At 39.6% G+C, this 22,032-nt stretch overlaps 1 protein-coding gene across 1 annotated transcript in view; it reads left to right on the top strand.

Annotated features, from left to right (window-relative positions):
* Positions 1-3,917: 3,917 nt before the first annotated feature.
* Positions 3,918-22,032, top strand: part of TRABD (TraB domain containing) — a 28,412-nt gene continuing 10,297 nt past the window's right edge. The window contains exons 1-7 of the mRNA XM_032221398.1: positions 3,918-4,000; positions 9,769-9,830; positions 12,030-12,108; positions 13,021-13,187; positions 13,797-13,937; positions 17,336-17,446; positions 19,610-19,749. Of these exons, the coding sequence (XP_032077289.1) occupies positions 9,807-9,830; positions 12,030-12,108; positions 13,021-13,187; positions 13,797-13,937; positions 17,336-17,446; positions 19,610-19,749 (662 nt within the window). The 5' untranslated portion in view covers positions 3,918-4,000; positions 9,769-9,806. The remainder of the gene's footprint in view (positions 4,001-9,768; positions 9,831-12,029; positions 12,109-13,020; positions 13,188-13,796; positions 13,938-17,335; positions 17,447-19,609; positions 19,750-22,032) is intronic.

Raw genomic sequence — 22,032 nt, 5'->3', positions numbered from 1 at the left:
AAAATCGCTAATCAGTTTCTTGCTTTTAGACAAATAAACTTACAACTTTTTTGTGGTGGTCCATAAGTGAGTCACCATGGTCACTAAGTGAACCATTATCCACAATAGGCAGGCATTTGGGCCAGAAACTAGAAGTAAATGCCAGTTTCAAGCAAAAAACATTGTAAATGTGGTCGTGTGACCACAGGCGGCTACCAATGGCCATAAATGCAGGCTGGTTGCCAAGCACCCAAAATGTGATCACGTTATTGCAGAGAATGCCCAGCCATCTAAACTTTGAATCAAGGTTTAAGCACCCTTTTTGGGGTACATCATAAGTTTGAATAGTTGCTAAGTGATTGGCCATAAGATGAGGACTACCTGTAGCTCTTTTATAAATGTACTAAGGGAGAGATAATGTCCTTTCTAGATTCAAACAATATTAGTAGGGGTTTTTGTTTATGTTTGGAGTCTTTGATGCTCTCAGCTTGGTTTGCAAACAAGTAAGCTCAGAATGCACCAGGGACTCCACAATTCAAACTTAAACTACATATAGTCTATATTTTTTAATACCAACATAGCCCTGTGAAATGTGTAATTAGCAGAGGACCTGCTTTTATTTTATCATTTACTAGCCGATAACCCGGCGTTTCCCAGGTATTTATGTATAGGGGGAAAATGTGCGGATCAAACATAATTTCTAATGTTGGATTTTCCCCCTTACCAGAGGGAGCCCCCTTGTGGAGTACTGTGAAGGCGTTACCATGGCAACTCCACTGAGCTGCACAGTAGAAGCCATTTTACAGCAGTACAGTAGAAACAATTTTAAAGAACAACAGGCTGTATCTACAGAACACACACCCCAAGGAGTTTTAGGGGTGTCTTACCCCCCACAGTATTTGTTTCCAGAGAGTAAGTCATCTGTGTACCAAGTTTGGTTGAAATTGCCAAGGCGATCCAGAAATATGCTGGAACACACACACACAGTTGTGTATGTATGTATACATACATACATACTGTACATACATACATACATACATAGATGTATATGTATACACACACACATCATTTATTTGCCTCCCATCTCATTTTCAAGAGCATTAAAATCATAAAAGATAAATATTTCTAAAACAATAAAAATAGAAATTACAATTTAAAAAAAGAATAGTAAAAAGATGGGTGGGGGAAGGAACAAGATTCACGGAGAGGGGGGAAGGAGGGTTGCCTCTTAATTCATCAATCACCTCCAGTATGATGCTCCCCTGTTGGGATCCCAAGCCATTTGGCAGAGTCAGGTCTTCAGGGCCCTTTTTTTATTAACCTAGAATTTTAAAGGCTATTGAGCAGTATCTCTCTCTTTCCATATGGACACTCAGCATGTTTCCAGATCCCTAAAATGATCTCCCAGGGATTAGGACAAGAAGCATTTTATTCCACCAGTTTGGCATGCGGTAGCTCTAATAACTCTTGTTCCTCTTCTTGATTTTCTCTGCCATCAGTAATCCATGCCTTATCCAGCATTCTTAATCCTTGGTTCCTATTCTGCCCCAAGTACCTTGTCTTCTTCTGCGTGCTGTTCTAGCTCTTTAGCTTTTCTCCCCTTCCTAGAATCCATTGTCCTATTCATGTTAATGACTGTAACTGCTCGCTTCACAATTAGTAAAACCGCAAAACCAGACCCAAAAATCCCAGACTACCCTGCGGGGCGGGGGCAGAGATCAAGGGCGTCTCCCCTTAAGAAGATAGGATTGCCAGACATCAGAACTGTTTGAGCAGTTCACTCACATCCCTTTTTTGCTTTATCATTCCTCCCATTCCTTCCCATCCTACCATTCTCTGCAACCAGCATCTGTTTTGATCTGCAGAGATCTTCATTTGCATCTTGCTATGCTGTAAGTTCTTCAGCTTGTCCTTGTTATTTAAAAAAAAAATACACTGATTTTAATGCTGCAAGAAAACACTGGAATGATATACGTTAAAATGGGATGCCAATATTTGTATTTTCATTTCATGAGAACAGAGCGTTCCACTTAACGCCTAGAAATGACATTGTCCCTGATGTGGTATTTCTTGTCACCTCCCCAGAAACTTACCTAACATGAGCTTTTAAAAGCTTTTTAATTAAAAACAAAAAACAAAAATAAACATGAAGCCGAGCATGCTGCAAAGCAACAGCACCAAGCTGTCCAACAACCCTTGAGTGCCACGTAAAACCCAGAAGTTTTGGAAACTACAATGGTGGGTGACTGCAGCTCAGTTCTTTGTCTGGCTTTTAGTGTGGGTGGATTGGCCATCAAGACAATCCTTTGCCGAGGGTCTTCTCAAAACCGCAAATGGACCAGTAGCTTCCCAAAGCAGGGACCTCCTGTTCTGACCTGTTCTTACTTGGAAGGAGAAAACAACAAATACACCGAAAATTATAGTACCGATGTATTTAGATGTAGCTTTGAAAGAAAGTGGGGGCTGGATGGGGGAATTCCAGTGTTCAGAGCATGCTGAGACAGCTTGTCTTACAGGAACCTAAGCAGCTGTGTTGCATCTCTCACATCCCATTTCTGTCTGGCCTCTCTGTTGATGTCACTCCCTCTTCCTCCCAAGACATAAATACAGAAAACTCCTCTCAGGAGTTTAGTGATAAGTGGACATCATCTGCTACCATGTATGTCTCAGTCTTGAACCTACATAGACTCTCTCTCCTTTGGGGGGTTTTACATTTCCATAATGGCTTAGAAGGCTCAACTCAATGGAATCTGAGCTTAGGATTGCATTTTATCTGGCATTCCAGCATTTCTTGTTGGACACATATAACCCCACCCATCTTCGCCAAAAAGAACAAACCTGTCATTTCCAGATCTGACCTGCAAAAATCCAGGAGTGCTAAAAAGCAGCAAAGAGATACAAAAAGTTATAGCCTTTCTGTATAGCCTTTTCCAGTGCTTGTTCCACTTTCAAAGACAAACAAACTCCACTGATTTAACAGAACGTAGGGGAGATCAATAAGGGACTTGGTGGCTCAGTGACACTGTCGATCAGAAAGGTCGGCAGTTCAGCAGTTTGAATCCCTAGCGCCGCATAACAGAGCTACTTGTCCCAGCTTCTGCCAACCTAGCAGTTTGAAAGCATGTAAAAATGCAAGTAGAAAAATAGGAACCACCTTTGGTAGGAAGGTAACAACCTTCTGTGCTCCTTCGGCATTTAGTCATGCCAACCACATGGACGTCTTGGGGCAGCGCTGGCTCTTTGGCTTTGAAACGGAGATGAGCACCCGCGCCCTAGAGTTGGGAACGACTAGCACATACCTGCGAGGGGAACTATTACCTTAGGGGAGACCAAGCAACAGAAGTATCACAACTCTGTATTGTTTTACCCCAGTAGTACCTTAACAACGTTAAGATATGTGGACTTCAACTCCCAGAAGACTTCAGCCAGAAGACTTGCTGGGGAACTCTGGGAATCGAAGTCCACACGTCTTAAAGTCGCTATAAAGCCCTAGAAAACACTACTTTCCCCAACAATCCTCTACAAGCAGCTGATGGCCGAGAAAAGCTCCTAAAACCAGAGATGGGCGGCTCTACGGATTGAATTCAATGGATAAACCCAGAACGCATCTCTCCACCCATGCAGAAACCCTCCCACGGAGACCCTCCAACGCCAAAGCTGACCACTCTCCGCCCCCGAGAGTCAGCGCACATGCGTCTCGCTCTGCACCTCGGGAGCTGTAGTTGGCGTTTCTAATCTCCGCCCTTTGCCGCGCAGGGGAAAGGAGCAGGAAGCGAGGCTGAACTACAGCTACCAGAATGCACGGCGGCTCCCTCCCTCCCCCCCCACCTCTCCACCTCCCATATGAATGACTAATACAACGTGTTGTCAGCTTAATCTGCCGCGAGTCCCCGGAGGACTCGTTTTTCCCTTTGGGGACTTTTTTCTTCTCTAAGTTTGGTCCCGGAACCGCTTTGAGTTTCAGCTGGTGGTTCGTAACGCCCAAGGTTTCTCCCTGTCGGGGAGCGGCATAGCTTGGAAAGTAAGTAAGGGGCGAGGTAGTTAGTATTTCCTGCTTAATTTCTGCTTGGAGCTCTACGGAGTTGGCCGAGTCCCTCCTGGTGTGTCTACGGCACGTCGTTGGCAAGGTTTTGGCTATGCAATAGGGGACCGTGTCGGTTTAATTTTCAAGCACCCCCCCCCCTTTTCCCTTTCTCCAAAATGGCCAAATGCCAAGGGAGGGGAGAGGTGTGAAATTAACATTTTTTTAAAAAAAAATCCTGGTGGAAGTTTTTGAGCAAGCTGGCTTTTACTTTATTGTGTATTATTTGGGACGGGATGTTTGCTTTGTTGTACCTTTAAACTCTCTTCCCCCCACCCCTCCTTTCTAGCGTCTCCCAACTTATCTAGGTAAAAAGCCTCTTCGGGGTTTTCCCACGAGGCAGCCTAATTGGAAAGTTAGGCAAAGGAACCCCGGCAGTGGCATATGGCGCTGGAGAGTTTTGATTAAATAAAACTTTTCTTCTTCTTTTTCCCCCCCTCTCCCAAAGATAGAAAATGACAATATTATAATGTGTGACAGGGTAAAAGGGGACCTTACCTTTCTATTCTTAGCTGTGTTATTTTGTAGAAACTGGAAAAGCAGTTTCGATTGCTCGCTGATGATAGGTTGGCAGCAAACATTGGTAGAATGATGGGTGTAATTCCTTTTGCCCTGTACTAGCACTTTTAATAAAGAAAGACACCATTCTGCCAGAAATTGAATTGGAGCAAAAATCAGATTTTAAGGGAACAATATGCATTTAAAATCATATTGTTACTAATACGTTCCAAAAAATACAAGATCACATCCCCTTACTAAAATGACTTTTCCATTGTAATAATGGGCTTGTTTAGGAATTATTTGGGTAATTGATGCAGTGGCATGATAATATATAAATACTATACCATTTTTAATGTGGCATTTTAATATGTATGTATGTAATGTGTTTGTATGTGTGTATATAAAGGGGGGGAGAGACTATATGCCCATGTTCTATTTCATGAATACTATACTAAAAGTAAGATACAGTAGCTTTAAACATTAGATACAGCACTAGAAGGCAGTTCTATGTGATCTAGTTCTAGGATTTGATTTTTTCTTTGTTATGCTCAAAGCTTATGTATTGCAACCTTTGTTTTCTTGTGTCTAAATGTATATGCAGTGATTCATAATACAGTTTCTAGTATATTGTCCAGTGCAAAATACTGAACATTAATAGGTCATTGTGTAATTGACTATATTTGGAAAGAGTTGATACATGAAACTCATTTAAGTGTTCAGCTAATTAGAAAACGTTGCTATGGGAAGAATATTTTACAGAGGTACTTGCTAAATATGTCCTATAATTGTGAAGTGATTGTAATACTCACTTGTAGTCTTTGAAAGTGGCTGCAATAACCATTTTTGACTTGTCAGTAGAAGTTATTCAAAGATGGAAAACATATTTATCCCTTCAATGCAGGGATGTGAGTCAACTGTAACCACTGGAAATTTACCTGGAAGTAGGTAGTTTGCAGGTTGGTCTGTTTAAGTATATAGTAGTATATGAACTTTTGGAAAAGGTTCCAAATTTATAAAAGAGGTACCAAAGTGTTTGGCTTAAGAATTGGGGAAAAAGGGATACTTATTTTGTTAGTCTCTTACCACCTCTTAGAAATTCATGTGTGTTGTATGAGGTATATTGCAATGTTCTTTCTCCAATCTTATGTTCTCCAGATTTGTGAGAACTACAATTCCCATCTGTCTCACCAGTAGTCATCTTGGCATTAAGGGAACATGTAATCCCAAATACCCGAACAACACCAAGTTGGGAAAGATTACTTTAACACATCAAATATACATGCCCCCCCTCCTTGCATTTAAGGAACCAGAATTGACTCTTGTGACTAACTATGCATTATGAAAATGAAGTATTTAGTTCCCTCTTGTGCATCTGGTGAGCTTACTACATCTGTATTTTATGAAGTAACAATTCTTTTCTTAAGTAAAAAGTTACTTAAGTTGAATTGTAGTCTAACAGGTTTCATGGTGACTGGAAAACACAGCAGATGTTGCATAAACTCCTGGAAGATGAGCTAGTTTGACAGGGTACAAATTCCAGCATCAATTATTTCTTGGTCCTGGAAGTGAATTTTGGGTTCATGACTACTCACTGATTAAAAGCTGACTGTTCCTGTCAATGAAGTGGAAAGTGCACCGAGATCTTATCCTTTGGCTATATACTAAAATAAAAGAAAGTCAAAGCAGGTTAGTATTTTGCAGCCTATAATAAAAGTATATACCATTATTGCTTTCATTGATCAAAAATACCAGCAGCTGATCTGCTTCTGTTTTATTTGATTTAAACTCAATCAATTCCAAAGCAATTTGATTATTTTTGTAGAAATCTTAGGCTTAGACTAACTTTATTGTCACTTTGAATGTACACTAATCGGCACACATTAAAATTAATTTTGTTGCATACAGTTCTCAAAGAGTCTCCACCTCTGAGAATAGTACGCTACTAAGTTTATTTAAAAAAATAATTATCTGGGAGAATGTTTCACTTCATTTGTTTTGAAAACCTTTGTTTTCAAATAGTCATCTTTCAGTAGTTGGTAAAAAAGAGCAAGTAGAATCTCAAGACCAAACTGATTTCAAATTGATTGGGAATATGAGATCTTTACAGAAATATGTTATGCCAGTTATTATCACCTTTATCAGTGGGAATAGCATTTATTTACCCATTCATTTGTGAAGACTTGTATTTCCTCTTGGCTTACTCAAAGCAGTCTGAAAACACAACATTCTTCCTTTTTTCCCACAACAACTGTGACCATCCCAAAGGGGAGTTTCAGTGGCTGAGGGTAAACTTGAATATGTTCCTGGACCAGTGCCTTTAACTACCAGACTGTTTCTTAGGGCTATTCAATTTTTAACATTTGAAAATTTAAAAAACAACAATCCTTTTCTAGATGAATCAATGTGGTGACTTAGAGAAAGTTAGATATGTCATTATCCATGGTTTGAAAACTCAACTGAAATAAGTTAAAACTAATCAGCTGTACTGGACTAGCGCAGAATCTGAAAAAGTAATAATAACAAATTTGTATAGCTTGTTTTAAAACAAAAAAATAATTTAGATTCAGATATTTCTCTGGAGAAGGGGAAATTGGATTTTCTCTTTCATATATTCAAAGAAAGGGTGACATACTTGGTCAGACATTAAAATTATAACTAAGAAAGATGAATGAGAAATATTCTGCTTATTGTTGAAAATGTCAGTATCAAATAAGAAAATTTGCTGACAAAGAAATACTGAGAGATAATTAACAATTGGAAAGAGTCCTATTTCATAAAGAGCAAACATATGGTAACTGTAGCATGGATGTTTTATGCAAAGAGAAATGGTGCTAAAGCCAAACTTGCAGATAGACAGCTCATGTGGAATTGTGGTGTTAAAATAAAAACAGCATATTGTATTAGAATGGCAAATATGCAAATGGTAGGATGAATTCTTGGAAATTGATCAATTTTAACTGAATTTTGCAATAGTTTTCTGCTTTTTAGCAATAGGATGTACAAATTGTTTAATTGTATTTTTTATTGAAGAGGCGTGAGTTAAGTTTGATTTTATTACATAGTTTATTAGGGACTACGTACAGTTAGATAGTTAGCATATATTTACAAATAAACAGAACAGCAGATTGCTACTTTCAAAAATGTCCAGCCTTAGAAAGCCAGTGGTAGATGACCACATATTGACTGATTCTCTGTAGCTGCAATGAAGTGCAGTTGAAGGTCACAGTACAGGTAGTCCTCTACTTACAACAGTTCATTTAGTGACTGTGCAAAATTACAACGGCACTGGAAAAAGTGATTTATGACAACGTTTCAAATTTGCAATCTTTATAGCATCCCTGTGATCAAAATTCAGATGCTTGGCAACTGGTTCATAGTTATTACCATTATTGTGTCCTAAGGTCATGCGATCACTTTTTGCAACCTTTCCGCCAGCAAAAAAGTGGGGAAGACAGATTCACTTAACAACTATGTTATTAACTTATGAACTGCAATGATTCACTTAACTGTAGCAAGAAAGATCGTAAAATGGGTCAAAACTCATTTAACTAATGTCTCAATAACAGAAATTTTGGGCTGTTGTAGTTGTAAGTTGAGGACTTACCTGTATAAATGTGAATTATTTAGCTAAAATTATACTTCAGTGTGTCAGATTTGCAAGCCACAGTTCATAACTTAACTTCCTCCATCAAACACCACTTTTTGGTTCCATAAAGGCCAAATAAATAAAAAGAGTGGGTGTACCCAATTATGAACAAAGTTAAATTCAGAAGGCTGAAATTAGTCAAATCTGTAGTGAAAATTTAGGCTTCTTCCTTAGCAGGGTCCTAGTTACCCAACCCACATTTGCAAATAATTGTTTGCAATTTATTGTTTTCAATTTAAGGATTATTGGGTTTCTTTGTACAGATTTATTGCATATGTTCCGGGACATTAGAAATTAACATTTGGAACAGAGCATATCTAAAAATAGTATTAGTCATAATGTTATGTCTTTCAGCAAAGGGGATATTCAATAACATTTTTGATTTAATTATAGGTATAAATGTTAAGTCAGTAATTAAATGAGAACATTAAATTCTATGAAAAAGAATCTGTTTCTTCTGTATTGTTAATTTCTACTCTATGGCACCATCTTACAAATGAGTTTGGGCACTTGATGTGCTATCCCTGATATTGCTGTGTGTGCAATTAGTACTAGAGGTAAATCTGATACTTTGTTTTAATCTTGGAAAAGGTTTCTTCCTGATGCAACTTCCATAAACAATCTTTAAGGTACAATTATTCTTGAAGAATACATTTTTCCCATATTCTAAACCCCATTCTAATAATTTTACATTGCAGCTATTTACAATTCAAACTTTTTGTCCCATATGCCATATGCCAAAAAACCTAGGAGGAGTCTGTACAACTTTACTGTTTGCTAGTCGACTCCCAATGCAGTATTATGTTAAGTCACCCGAACAAAAGAGCTGGAAGTAACATTGTATTGAATACAATGGGAGTTGACATCCTGGATTTGCTATCATAGTCCATATCCATTCTTTTTCTTCCATTCATGAATGCTACCCCCCCCCCCCCCGATGGTCATGATGATAATGATAATATAGGTGGCCCTTTTTTACAATCACAATTGAGACCAGAATCTTGGTCATTGAACAAAGTGATTAAACGAGATGCCCGCGTGACTGCTTTGTTCAATGACTGCAAACCCAGCACTCCAAGTTATGCTTGTTAAATGATCTCATAGCTCATTAAGTGGGCAGAATCCCAGGTAAGGAGTCTTTGGGGGGGGGGGGATCCTGGAAGTCTCTATCAGGAGCTACGAATACTCCTTGGCCAAATCCAGGCAGAATTTCTGAATGGAGAGTGAAGAGACACTCATGTGCAGCCTTTACCGAGTTTCCCAGGGTTTCTCTCACTCCTCTGAGCACCTTGTGCTCCTTGCCATGCTCCTTTCTATTCAGGAGCGCACTCTACCTTAATGTGCTGCCTCTCTGCTTTCTGCTTGGATTTAGGCTCCCTCTCATCTGGGAGCTGGCTGAAAGAACTGCCTGCCAAAGGATTTCAGCTTTGTCAGGATACCGGAGTTTAAGCAGACATTTATGATTAGCCCTGATTAGTGGCTTGAGCTGGTACTTTTTGATTGGATATTTTAAGTTTTGTCAATACAGTGTACTGAGAGCTTCTCTTTTCCTTTTCCGTAGGTCTTATTTGATTGGTAAGAATAAGGGACATTCCAGCGATGGAGGGGGATCAACAGCAAGAGGTAAATTTGCAAATTGCAATATGGTATGTAGGTGGGAGAATATACATCTGCTGGTATATATTTAGCAATTGTTTTCATTTTACAAGCAGAAGATGGAAGCTAACCTGATGCGCTCCAGATGTGTTGAACTTAAACTTTCATAGCTCCCAACAGGCACTAAATTGGAGAATGTTAGATTAGACAGATTGACTGATCTAAAGATAAGGTTATCCATCTACTAGGCCTTGAAAATTGGGTATCAGAGGCTACACTCTTGTGTATACTTGCCCTGTAGGGCACTATAAATTAACAAAATACACATTCTGAAAGTGAAATCCTTCCACCCGGAGAGCTGTAGCATTATATACTGCCACTCTGGGTTTGTTTTTATTAAACCTTGAACATTCATTTGAATAAAAAGATGGGTATAAATCTTATTTTTTTTAAACACAACTCCCTTAATCATTTATCATTGATGCCTTAAGGAAATGGGATTCTATCCTTGCCTCTTGTTTCAAATGGAGAGGGCAGGGTGTGCTTGATTTCCATCCAACGAATCTTTTGGTGGCAAATAGCCCAAAATGTATTTACATGGAAAGTTGAGAACCATCTCTTTAAAGCCATTCACCTCTAAAAGGAAGAAAAAAAACTCACCTGCCACCATTGCCATATGCTCAGTACCAGTGGTGGGATTCAAATTTTTTTACTGCCGGTTCTGTGGGCATGGCTTGATGGGCATGACAGGGAAAGGTTACTGTAAAATCCCCATTTCCTCCCAAGCAGCTGGGACTCGGGAGGCAGAGAATAGATGGGGGTGGCGCCAGTCAGAGATGGTATTTACGGTTCACTGACAAATGCATGATAGACATATGAGCACCGACAAAACCGCGACGGACAAATGAGCGCCGACAAAATGCTAATTGATTTTCGACAATAGTGCGCCGACAAATGCGCAACGACAAAATTGCGCCAGTGAGTAACCCCAACCCTAACAGTAATTTTTTCGATTTTATTGTGATTGTCATTGCACTTTTGTCGTCGCTATTTTATCGTCACGAATTTGTCGTCACGATTTTGACGTCGCATTTTAATCGCCGCTATTTTGTCGGCGCGCATATGTCTATCGCGCAGTTGTTGGGTCACAGGTATTTACTGGTTCTCTGAACTACTCAAAATCTCCAGAACTGGTCAGAACCGGCTGAATACCATCTCTGCTCAGTACATTTATGGCTAACTGTTAATTAATATGTTACAGTATTGTTGCTTTCAGGTAGGTACTGTACAGATCAGGGGTGAGTTTCTCGCCCCGTTCCAACTGGTTCGGTTGGAACGGGGCCGGCGGCGTCCTCGTGCACGCGCGCAGTACACGCATGCGTACTAGCGCCTGTGCGATGCTCCAGCTGCTCCTGGAGGATCGCGCAGGCGCTGTATGCGTTCTGCGCATGCGTGGAAGCGCAGAACTCGTCAAAACCGGGTAAGAAACGCAGGCGGGCGGGTGGATCCTTCGGCGTTCCCGGAAGTTAGTTACTTCCGGGTTCGCCGACCAACCGGTTCAGGGGACCGCCGCGAACCGCTGAAACCCACCCCTGCCACAGATAGTCCTCAACTTAGGACTAGTCACTTAGGACTCATATTTTCAGTTAACCACCTCAGAGTGGTGTATGACTTATTTTCAAAGATCCAATGACTGCCCTTCCCCAAAGTCAAGTGGTCGTATTTATGGCACTTGGCAATCAGCCCATATTTATAGCTGTTGGCAGAGTCCTGTCGGCCACATGAGCACGATTTATGGCATTTTTTTTTGCCAGAAATTAACATTTGCTTCCGGTTTCTGGCAAAAAAAAATAATACCCACTCTACACAATGGGTTTGCCTAACAACCACTAGGTTCATTTAACAACCATGAGAAAAAAGGCTTGTAAAATCAGGCGCAACCACATGGTGATCCCTTAATAATCCCCACAACGATAATTCTAGGTCAGTTCATTGTAACTCGTAAGTTCGTTGTAAACTATCCATATACTGTACACTTGGAATTTGCTGTGTTTTTTAATTACAGCCTGTTTCCAAGCAGTAAAATAACTGAAGTTGTAAGTTGACTTGTTTCTTAACCTACAACCAATACCAACAGTGAATGAATTTGAATGGTGTAAACTGGAATGTAAACAATATTTTTTTTAAAAAAAATTGTTCTGCATTCTTTATTTTTATTCCATGCAGATTGCTGCTGAACCCGAACCCTTACCTAATGCAGAAGGCGACGGTCCAGAAGATGCTTCAGACATTGCATCAAATATTTGTACGTTTTACTGTTGAAAAGCCAGTTTGCTTCATAGTTTTCTTTCAAAGCCGTTTTGATTAGAGTTAGGGCTTCTCAGAGAAAGTTATGTCTTGTTTACAACTGCTGTAGCCTAAAGAGTCAGAACTTGATGTGTTAGAAACGGGTTGTGAAACTTGCAGCCTGTGGGCCGGATGTGCTGCCACGCCCACGCCCGGTTTAGGGAAGGGAGAAAATGTCCTGATACGTTGGCAATTTTTTTACTACCAGTTTGAGCATGGTCCCGCTCGCCTGTGTGCGCAATGCTTCTGCGCATGTGCAGAAGTGTGCGGGTGGATGGATCCTCCCGCCGCCACTACTACCAGTTCAGCCGATCCAGGCAGCACTTCTAGTTTGGATTGACCTGAGAGTTCGCATGGGTTCGGGCGATCCTCTAGCTATGATTTTGCCCAGTTCAATGAACCCCCAAATGCCACCCCTCTCTCCAATTTAGTGATTTGGAATAGAGAATGACAAATGTGAATCATCTTGTCTTTGGTATGACTTTTTTTTATTGTTGACATGCAACAAAATTGGATTGTATAGAACTGTATTACATCTTTGAACTGTTTATTATGCCTTCAAAGAATCACCTGGAATCCCTTAACACAGCTTTTTTTTATGGCATTGAAGCAACAGGAGAGGATGCTAAAGCTTTTGCAAGTAGATTCAAAATGGTGCACAAAAAGAGTGAATGGCATGGTTTTTAGGTATACATTCTGAAGCCTTCCTGTTTTTGTCTCCACAGCTCAAAACCCAAAATGGAGGTTAATCTAGTAAAAGTAGTCTAGTAAACTTAAGTCTAATCCAGTCACTTCCATTGCATAGACAGTAGGGTTTTGAAGGGTAGCCAATGAATATTTGGAATGAATGTCACTGTTTTCATACACAAAGCTGATGCAGATGCCTTAAAGATACTTCTGGAGATGAAGATGAAGAAGAGACAAAAGAAGCCCAGCCTTCCAAGCACCGTGACAGAATTTGCAACTGAAGAGGGCTCCAAAGTTTACGTCGTTGGTACGGCCCACTTTAGCGATAGCAGCAAAAAAGATGTAGTAAAGGTAATTATTGATATTTGCAGGTTTTTTTTTTTAAAAAAATAGATTTAAATAGTCTCCTCAAGAAATCTTGCATATTTTTGTAAAATGCAAGAAAAGAAAATTCTTTATGGTTGAAGAGAATGTACCTTTGTTTCAAGTTTCTGTCAAAATGTTTTTGTAGCGTAAAAACATAATCTATGAATAATATACAGCTTGAGGATCTCTTTGTGGCTTTAGTGCAACTTTGAAGCTTTAAAGGAAGAGTGGAGTGTGTGAAAACCTTTTTAGGACAAAAATCCTGATGTGGAAAAAAAATAGAATTCCTTTCTTTACATAAAAAGAAGGGTTGTCTTCTACCTCTTTTGTTGACTTTTATAAGAATTCTAGAAAAACTAGTATTTAAAAAACGTTCTTTTTTAAGAAGATAATTTAAGTCATTTTAATAATGTAGTTACCTTTAGCTATTTAAACTTGTAAAGTTTTCAAAACAGAACATAAACATTTATTATACTTTAATTGCGTTTTTAAAGAGGTCTCTAATGAGGCTATTCGGCACTCTAGTATAGAACATTGCAGGTTGGTTCTTTTTAATTTTGTCTGTAGGTTTGAGCCTGAATCCATCTCTTGCAGACAATACAGGAGGTCCAGCCTGATGTGGTTGTGGTCGAGCTGTGCCAGTATAGAGTTTCTATGTTAAAAATGGATGAAAGAACTTTGCTAAAGGAAGCCAAAGAAATCAACCTGGAGAAGCTTCAGCAAGCTGTAAAGCAGGTATGTGTTCCTCCGTGATAATGTCCACTTGTTTTGGGTGTATGAGATTTGTTGTTTTTAGTTGCGAAGTCCTGTCTAACCCATTGTGACCCCATGGTTTTCGATAATAGCCTTGGCAGACTGGACTTCATATTCTAAACATTTCTATTTGTTCCTTATTGAGTAGGGGCAGAGAATGGGTGATCAGTAACCTGTGACTCACCCTAAAGAAATAGTTTCTGTTTCCTGTTACATATTGCAAATATTGCGACATTTAGAAGTTACAACAAATGCCTAGAAAACGATGTGCCTAAAGCAGAATGATTTTCTAAGATACATTTGAAAACAGAAAATGTAATCCTTTTTTCTTTTTTTGTCAATAAAGAGCTCTGGTTAAAAGAAAAACTGATAGAATATATAACAATGAAATGATTTAAGGGGAAGCTGTTTGAAGTGTTACCATGTTTTCCTGAAATTTCTTTTGACACCCCCCTCCCCCCCAAAAAATAAGCGCTTGGCCTTATTTTCAGGGACGTCTTACTATTTTTGAGCTGCAGGAGGCAGTGAGCGTGGTCACCTCATGGCTGCTGCTGTGTTGCAGTATTTTTGGGTTGGGCTTATTTTCAGGAAGGACTTATTTTAGCGCATGCGCTCAAAAGCCCAAACGGGCTTATTATCTGGGGAGATCTTATTTTCAAGGAAACAGGGTAGTGTGGTCTGCAGTGCTGTTCTCTGAATATTTTAGTTCGTACAAACTGGCAATGTAGAACTTTGTTCAGTTTTGTGTATGTATACTAACATGCACCAATGGGAGGCACAGTGGCTCATTGACTTAATGACTCTGGAGGTGGTCTCAGCTCTGGCATTTCAAGTCCTAGCACTGTGTGGCAGAGTAAGCTCCTGTCACTTGCTCAGTGTCTGTCCACCTAACAATTTGAAAGCATTTTCTATGCAAGTAGATAGATAGGTACCACTTTAGTGGAGAGATGAGTTGGTGTGCTCTGGGCAGCCAATCAGATGACAGATCCGAACTTTCCCATTTGCGGTGCCCTTTTGTGAGGCAGCTCCAGAAAGGGAGGGGGCCTTGGGTGACACTGCAGAAAAGGCTACTAGTCTTTCTCTCTGGTGGGAAGCCAGCTTGCCCTCATGTGGAGCTCCTTGGGAAGTGCAGAAGTGTGTACTACAACAGGACTGGTATCTTGGCAAGCCCAACTACTACTCTGCAATTCCATTGTGATCTGCTGGTTCTTGTAACAATGCCATATGGTAATAACAATAACCACAACAACTTGAATTGTTAAATTTTTACCAGTCCCAGATTGTGAATCAAATTTAAGATTAACCATAAGAATAATAGCAACATGTACCAATGACATCTAGAAATTCTGTCTTGATGTAAATGTGTGGTCTGATGGCAGCAGAAATCAACTAAGACCATAACATTATTAGCAATGGAGCAGAATGCTACACGATTGTTTTTGAAGTAGAAAATCAGCAATTTAAAAAAATGAAGAAACCTCTTTTTGTTTTAAGTAACAAGAAAATAAGCTGTATGCTGTGTTGGACCATTCAATTGCTGATTTATTTTCGGAATTATTTTTACTGTTCCCTGACAAGAAGGTTGAAATAAACATTGTTATGCTAGAACAAGTTAGATACTTTTAGAACTGTTTTCTTCCCTTTTGATTCTTCTAACAGATGACTAAAGAGTTTTTAGTAACCTTTGGATTTTATCTATATAATTATCATTAGTCTGAATCAGTGAAGGTTGCAGACCTCTTCACTGAATGTTATGGATCATATATAGGAGGGCTTTTGCACACATTAGAGTGATGTGCCAGTTGAAATTTTCCTGGATTTTGAGGCTTTATTCATAATCATTCACGGTCTGTTTAGCTCTTGTATTGACTACTGCAATGTGCTCTACATGGGGTTGCCCATGTAGAGCATTCTGAAGCTTCATAGGAAATAAAGGATGTTGGATATTTGGCACATTATAAAACAATTGCTTCCTGAACTGCAATGGTTACCAATGTGTTTCCAGGTGCAATTTAGGGTACTGTTATCTATATATTACTAACATTCTCCTTGTCATAACGTTTAACTGGGTAAAATGGTGCATTATAGGGCAACAACTTTTTAATCAAGATACCTCAAATGGGCTAACTTATAGAATGTGTCCAAAATCCATGATGCATGACCTCCAAGGGAATGAAATTTGAGGAAATTGTTGCAGTACTACAGGCTGATGCTGCATTGTTGCTGCAGTCATAATCTTCATTTTCAATGTTTCATAACAGTTTCTCAGCCAGTCTCTCAAGCCCTGCCTGCTGTGAAGGGGAGGGGAAGGGAAAGGGGAAGGAAGGAAGGAAGGTTTCTGCCTGAATCCCACAAGCAAAGTCAATGGGGAAGCTGGCAGGAAGTTAGAAGCTTCCCCCCTCCCCTTCATGGCCATTCTGTTTAGTTAAAGAAATGATGATCTCATTGAGCGCGGATAGTCTAGTCACCTTGAAAGCCTTTATGGCTTGGGGCCATGTTACCTTAAGGACTGTCTCTTCCTGGTTCTTTCTACCCGTCCAATTCAGCCAGGTGCGTTGGGCATTTTACAGGTCCTGTTAGCAAAAGAATGCCAGGTAGAAAGAACCTGGAGACTTGCATTGTCTGCCATAGCATTCCTCTCCTCTGGAATATTCTCCCTTCAGGTATTAGGATGACCCCAATCCTGATGGCCTTTTGCAAGATTGTGAAGATTTGGTGCAGGGGCCTAGGTAGCGGGCCCCAATCTTTTGGTTGTTTTTCTGTGGGCCGGAGGATGTGCTTTCGCGTGCTGTCTTCATCGAATGGACAGGGCTTTGCTTGTTTGCACAGCCTGGTTTATGGCCTGCCATGGACCGGTGCCGGTTTACAGGCTGGGGGCTGGGGACCCCTGTGATAAGGGGCCCATTTCCTGGTTGCTTGCCATGCACAGTAACAATTTTACTTGGTACCGTTTGGGCAGCACCCATCATAAAACATAAAAACAGTTTAAAACAAAACAGCACTTGATGAGATAGGCAACTATAGAGACCAAATAAATAACATAAACTATCATTTTAATCCAGTGCTGGCTGGTTTTTGACCTCCCTGTTAAGGGCTGAAAGAGACAACTTCTATGTCTAAGGTAGGACTAGAACTTGTCACTGTGTTCCTCGCTCATCATCACCACCGTAATGGCTGTGTATGTGGGTGTGCGTGAGTGCACATACGCACACACACTTTATATGTTTGTAGGAAATTTGGTAGCAAGCCAGCTCCAAATAGTAGAATAACTATTTTTCCGCTTTCACAAGACTGTTAATGGAATTATGTTTGCCTTTTCTTCTATTCAGTTCAAGAATAACACATTCATTTTAATGATGTCTCTTCCTCCCCCGTGTCAGAATGGGCTCATGTCTGGATTGATGCAAATGCTGCTGCTGAAAGTGTCTGCGCATATCACGGAACAATTAGGAATGGCTCCCGGAGGTGAATTCAGGGAAGCTTTCAAAGAGGTGAGTTTAAGATAAAAATAATAATACTTTTTTTTCCCCTGAAGCAATACTATGAATTACAAAAATGAGTAGCAGCTAAAAAAATTGAGATATCCATTCATTTCATCAGATTCTTCAATTTCTACTGTTTAAAAATGGAAATAAATTATTTTAAAAAAACAAAACAACTTTAAAAATATTCATCAAACAAAATAGGATAACTCGCTGCTTCCAATTCGCCATGGAACAACTCACCGCAGGACAATTCAACAAATGCAAAAGCTAATTTCAACTGAACTATGACCAATGATAATAAAATGAAGTCAATCCAGAAATACAAGGGTTGCAATAATTTCAACGAAAACACAGTCACCTATAAAAAAGTATGTAAATGTAATAATTAATAAGCTTTGAATAGTCCCACGGCGAGTTGTCCTAGACCCCCATTGAAGTCTGTGCTTCCCTACTATAGGTTTCAATCTCAGTGCTAATATCAAGGATCTGTAACGATTGTTATTTGGTGCATAGCCAAAGAATTTGAAAGAGATTTCAATATACAGGTAGTCCTCGACTTACACAAGTTCATTTAGTGTCCGTTCAAAATTACAACAGCAGTGAAAAAAGTGACTTATGACTGTTTTTCACACTTATGACCATTGCAGCATTCCCATGGTCACGTGATCAAAATTCAGATTGAAATCCCTATAGGTAGTCCTTGATTTACAACCAAAATTAGAGCTTCCATCATAGATTGATGGGGTAGCAAAGTGAGTCATCGCATGGACCTGATTTTATGACCATTTTTGACACAGTCATTAAGCAAAGCACTGCAGCTGTTAAACAAATTGTGCAGTTGTTAAGTGAATCACACAGTCATTAAATGAATTAGGCTTTCCCAATTGATTTTGTTTGTCAGAAGCCAACTTGGAAAGTCACAATCACACAACCCCAAAATGCTGCAACCATTGTAAATGTGAGCCAGTTACAATCTCCCTAACTTCGATCACATGACACTGTAGGTGGTGCCATGGTCATAACTCTGAGGATGGATCATAACTTTCTTTTTTCATTAAACAAGTGGTTTTAAGTCGAGAACTATCTGTACATCTTAAAGTTGCTGAGATTGAGAAGCACTGTTGGCAGATCACAGCTGGGCCCAAAGCTGTCCTCTTGTTTGCTCTGAAGACATGTTTTTCTTCATGCCAATATTACTTCTGGGTATTTGGTAATTAAGCCTTTCTTGAACATTTAAGCTTAGTGGGAATTTGTCTAAAGTTTCGGTGAAAATTGGACCCTTGAACATATCTGATAGATGATAACTAAAATGAAAGAGACAAATATAGCCAACATTCAATTTAATTTAAACAGTGGTGTTGCCTTACTAGATAATATTGGCAGTCAGAATCCAAAAAGTGTTCTAGATTTGCTCAATCAATGAAATGAATCATCCCGGTGTGGTTGATCCCATATATTTTTAGTTCCAAGTCTAGCTGCTACTTCAGTCTGTATAGTATAAAAACAAAATATATGTGCATTTTCTTTAGTCACCACCTATTGAATTAAATCTAAAGCATTTTAGCAATTTTGGAAAATCAGAAATGATTTTACTTGCAAAAAGTTTTTATTGCAACCCATCCACCCCCACAAGACCCATTCAGTCTTAATTTGCCCTGGGCCTTAAACTCCCAGTCATTTATTTTCATTTATACCACATAAAATCTGGTTATTATTTTACTGGCAGGAAGCCACATCTATCAAAAGCTTTCTCTTGAACCTGGGTTGTGGTTGGCTTGGGTATTCAGTAGATCCAAAAATACAAACTTTAATATTATTATTATATTGAACCATGTCTGGATCTTCCAATGGGCAGCTTGTCTTTACTGGTAAACGAAGATAAAAATGAACATTGATGTCCCTATTATTGTATATCCTTGCTGTTAGAAACTTACGCAGCGGGACTTCTGGGAAGTCGGGGGGGGAGGAGGAGGGGGTTTGGGGGGAGGGAGGGAGGGGTATACATTAGGCTAGACAAGAATTTGGTGGTAAACTAGAACTATTTTGACACACAAAAAAAATTGTACTCCGATGTCTTATTGATTGAGGAATGATGAAATGTTTGTTTTAAAAGAAAATAAAACTTTTGAACCAGAAACTTACGCAGCGCTAATCTGACTCCTGTTCTAGGCGAGTAAAGTGCCTTTCTGCAAGTTTCATCTTGGAGATAGACCTATTCCAGTCACATTCAAGAGAGCCATTGCTGCACTTTCTGTCTGGCAAAAAATAAAGCTTGCTTGGGGCCTCTGTTTCCTGTCTGATCCAATCAGGTAGGCATAAGTGTGGCAAATAGTGAACATATTGCATAGTTTGTAAATGCATTGAAAAAGTGGATGAAGATAACATGTTTTAGTGCTAATTCTGTAGCAAAATCAGGACAAGTATTCAGGTAGGCAGGCTAAGGTTTGATAATAGCTCCCGAGTAGGATATAAATCTTTAGTTTAGAATACAGTATTTATATAGCAACTCACAGGAAAAATATAACAATTTGGTGGGTAAAACATACACTGCATAAAAAAGGACATATACAAAATATTTATTCCAGAGGTGATATTCAGCCGGCTCGGACCGATTTGCCCAAACCGGTAGCGCCGAACTGTGCGTGCGCCTGCCCACCCGTCCCAGCTGAAAAACGTGCTATGTAGCCTCGTTTTCGATGCCGCATGCATGCCCGAAAGGCTCGTGCGACGCTAGCATGCACATTCACAGTTGCAAACCAGTGGTAAACCTAAGTGAATCCTACTGCTAATTTATTCCAAAATGAATTACTATTCTACCACAATCTTAAGGAAAGTTGATGTAGTGGAATGTTACTAGACAAATAGACGCTACTGTATGCCTCAATTATTAGGGATGCCGAGGTGGCGCAGTGGTTAACTGCAGCACTGCAGGCTACTTCAGCTGACTGCAGTTCTGCAGTTTGGCTGTTCAAATCTCACCGGCTCAGGGTTGACTCAGCCTTCCATCCTTCCGAGGTGGGTAAAATGAGGACCCGGATTGTTGTTGGGGGCAATATGCTGACTCTGTAAACCGCTTAGAGAGGGCTGAAAGCCCTATGAAGCGGTATATAAGTCTAACTGCTATTGCTATCTTTTAACTAATTGTGCAGATCATTTGCAGAGATTAACAAGTTGCCTTTCTTGTTTTTACTTCCAGGGGGAAAAATATGCATTTAAAATGTAACTCAAAGCAGTACAATATATTTAAGCATTTCAAAATATTCTGCAGTAAAAGGTGCAAATAGCCAGTTTGTATCATCTAATTATATAAAACATATTTGAGAAAATCAGCAATTTCAGCCGAAATTTAAAACAGTTTATTTTATTCATTTAATGTACTTTCTTGAAATTAAAAGGGTAGTTTTAACTCGAAAGGGAAATGTAATACATAGAGGTTAAACTAAAATTAGAATCTCAGAAAAATGGTTAATCTTCAAATCTTTTCAGAATGACCACTACCATGTCATTGACTAGATGGAGCTCTTACTTCCCTGTGCACTAGGCTGCCTTCGTGAACTTCTAGTGCTTTTAAAAATAGATTTGCTTTTACTTTTTGCAACTAATCTGTTTTTATATTTAAGTCTTACTAGCTGCTTGTGCAAGAGTGTTACCTAGGCTGTTTGATCTAGCTCATAAGCATCAGTTGCAGAGGGGGGTTTCTGCTGGTTCGCCCCGGACCAGGTGAACCAGTAGTGGCAGCAGCAGGAGGTTCCGCCCACCTGCCCGGATGCTTCTGCGCATACGCAGAAGCGTCAGTCACACGCCCATGCGCATGTTAAAAAGAAAATGGTGTTAAATGATGAAAGAGACAAGGCTAAGCACCTGTCATCCCACAATTCATGCACTTATTGAGCAATTTATCCTTATTGCTCATGGAGTAAAGCAACCAGAATCAAATGTTTTAATCTGGATACAAAGTTTTTGCAGTATTTAACTCATGGCACATCTATTTTTTTCTGTTACTGCTCTATATCATCCCAAAATTTCATCTTATTTCTCAGTGTGGCTTTGTAACTCTGAATCAGATACTTAATGAAATTCTTCTGTCACACTTAACACAAACGGCAAACCAGGCCCATTTGGATACTATCTTGGCTGTGCTGATATAGGAATACTGTGAAATAAAGTCTAGTGTCTAAGGAGTTGTGCCTAGTGGCCTTCTTCTTGGTAGCTCAGCTGTACCATATACGACATAAACCTAACAGCCACGCAAGGCTGAACTTCTTTCAAAAGAAATGACATCTTATAATTAGAATGTGTTTTGTGTACTTTTAGTCATCCACACCTCCCACTCACTCTGTGAGCATAGTAAGGTAACAGCTGTTTTATTAATTTTCTGTTGCCCATTCTTGGCAATAGAAATGCCTACTAAGTTTGTTTACAATTACATTGTTGCCAACAGTTCTGGTCTAACTTGCTCCTGAGCCAGATTTCCACTCTGTGCAAAGAATACGCACAAGCGTTATTCAAAAGGTTGTTTCTCTTGCAGGAGGGTACCCTGTTTGCCCTAAAATACGACCTCCCTGGATAATAAACCCAATCAGGCTTTTGAG

Source organism: Thamnophis elegans, chromosome 7 (assembly GCF_009769535.1).
Source record: "Thamnophis elegans isolate rThaEle1 chromosome 7, rThaEle1.pri, whole genome shotgun sequence".
Taxonomy (NCBI): domain Eukaryota; kingdom Metazoa; phylum Chordata; class Lepidosauria; order Squamata; family Colubridae; genus Thamnophis; species Thamnophis elegans.
The sequence above is the reverse complement of the archived record's forward strand: the minus strand, read 5'-3'. Positions and strand labels throughout refer to the sequence as shown.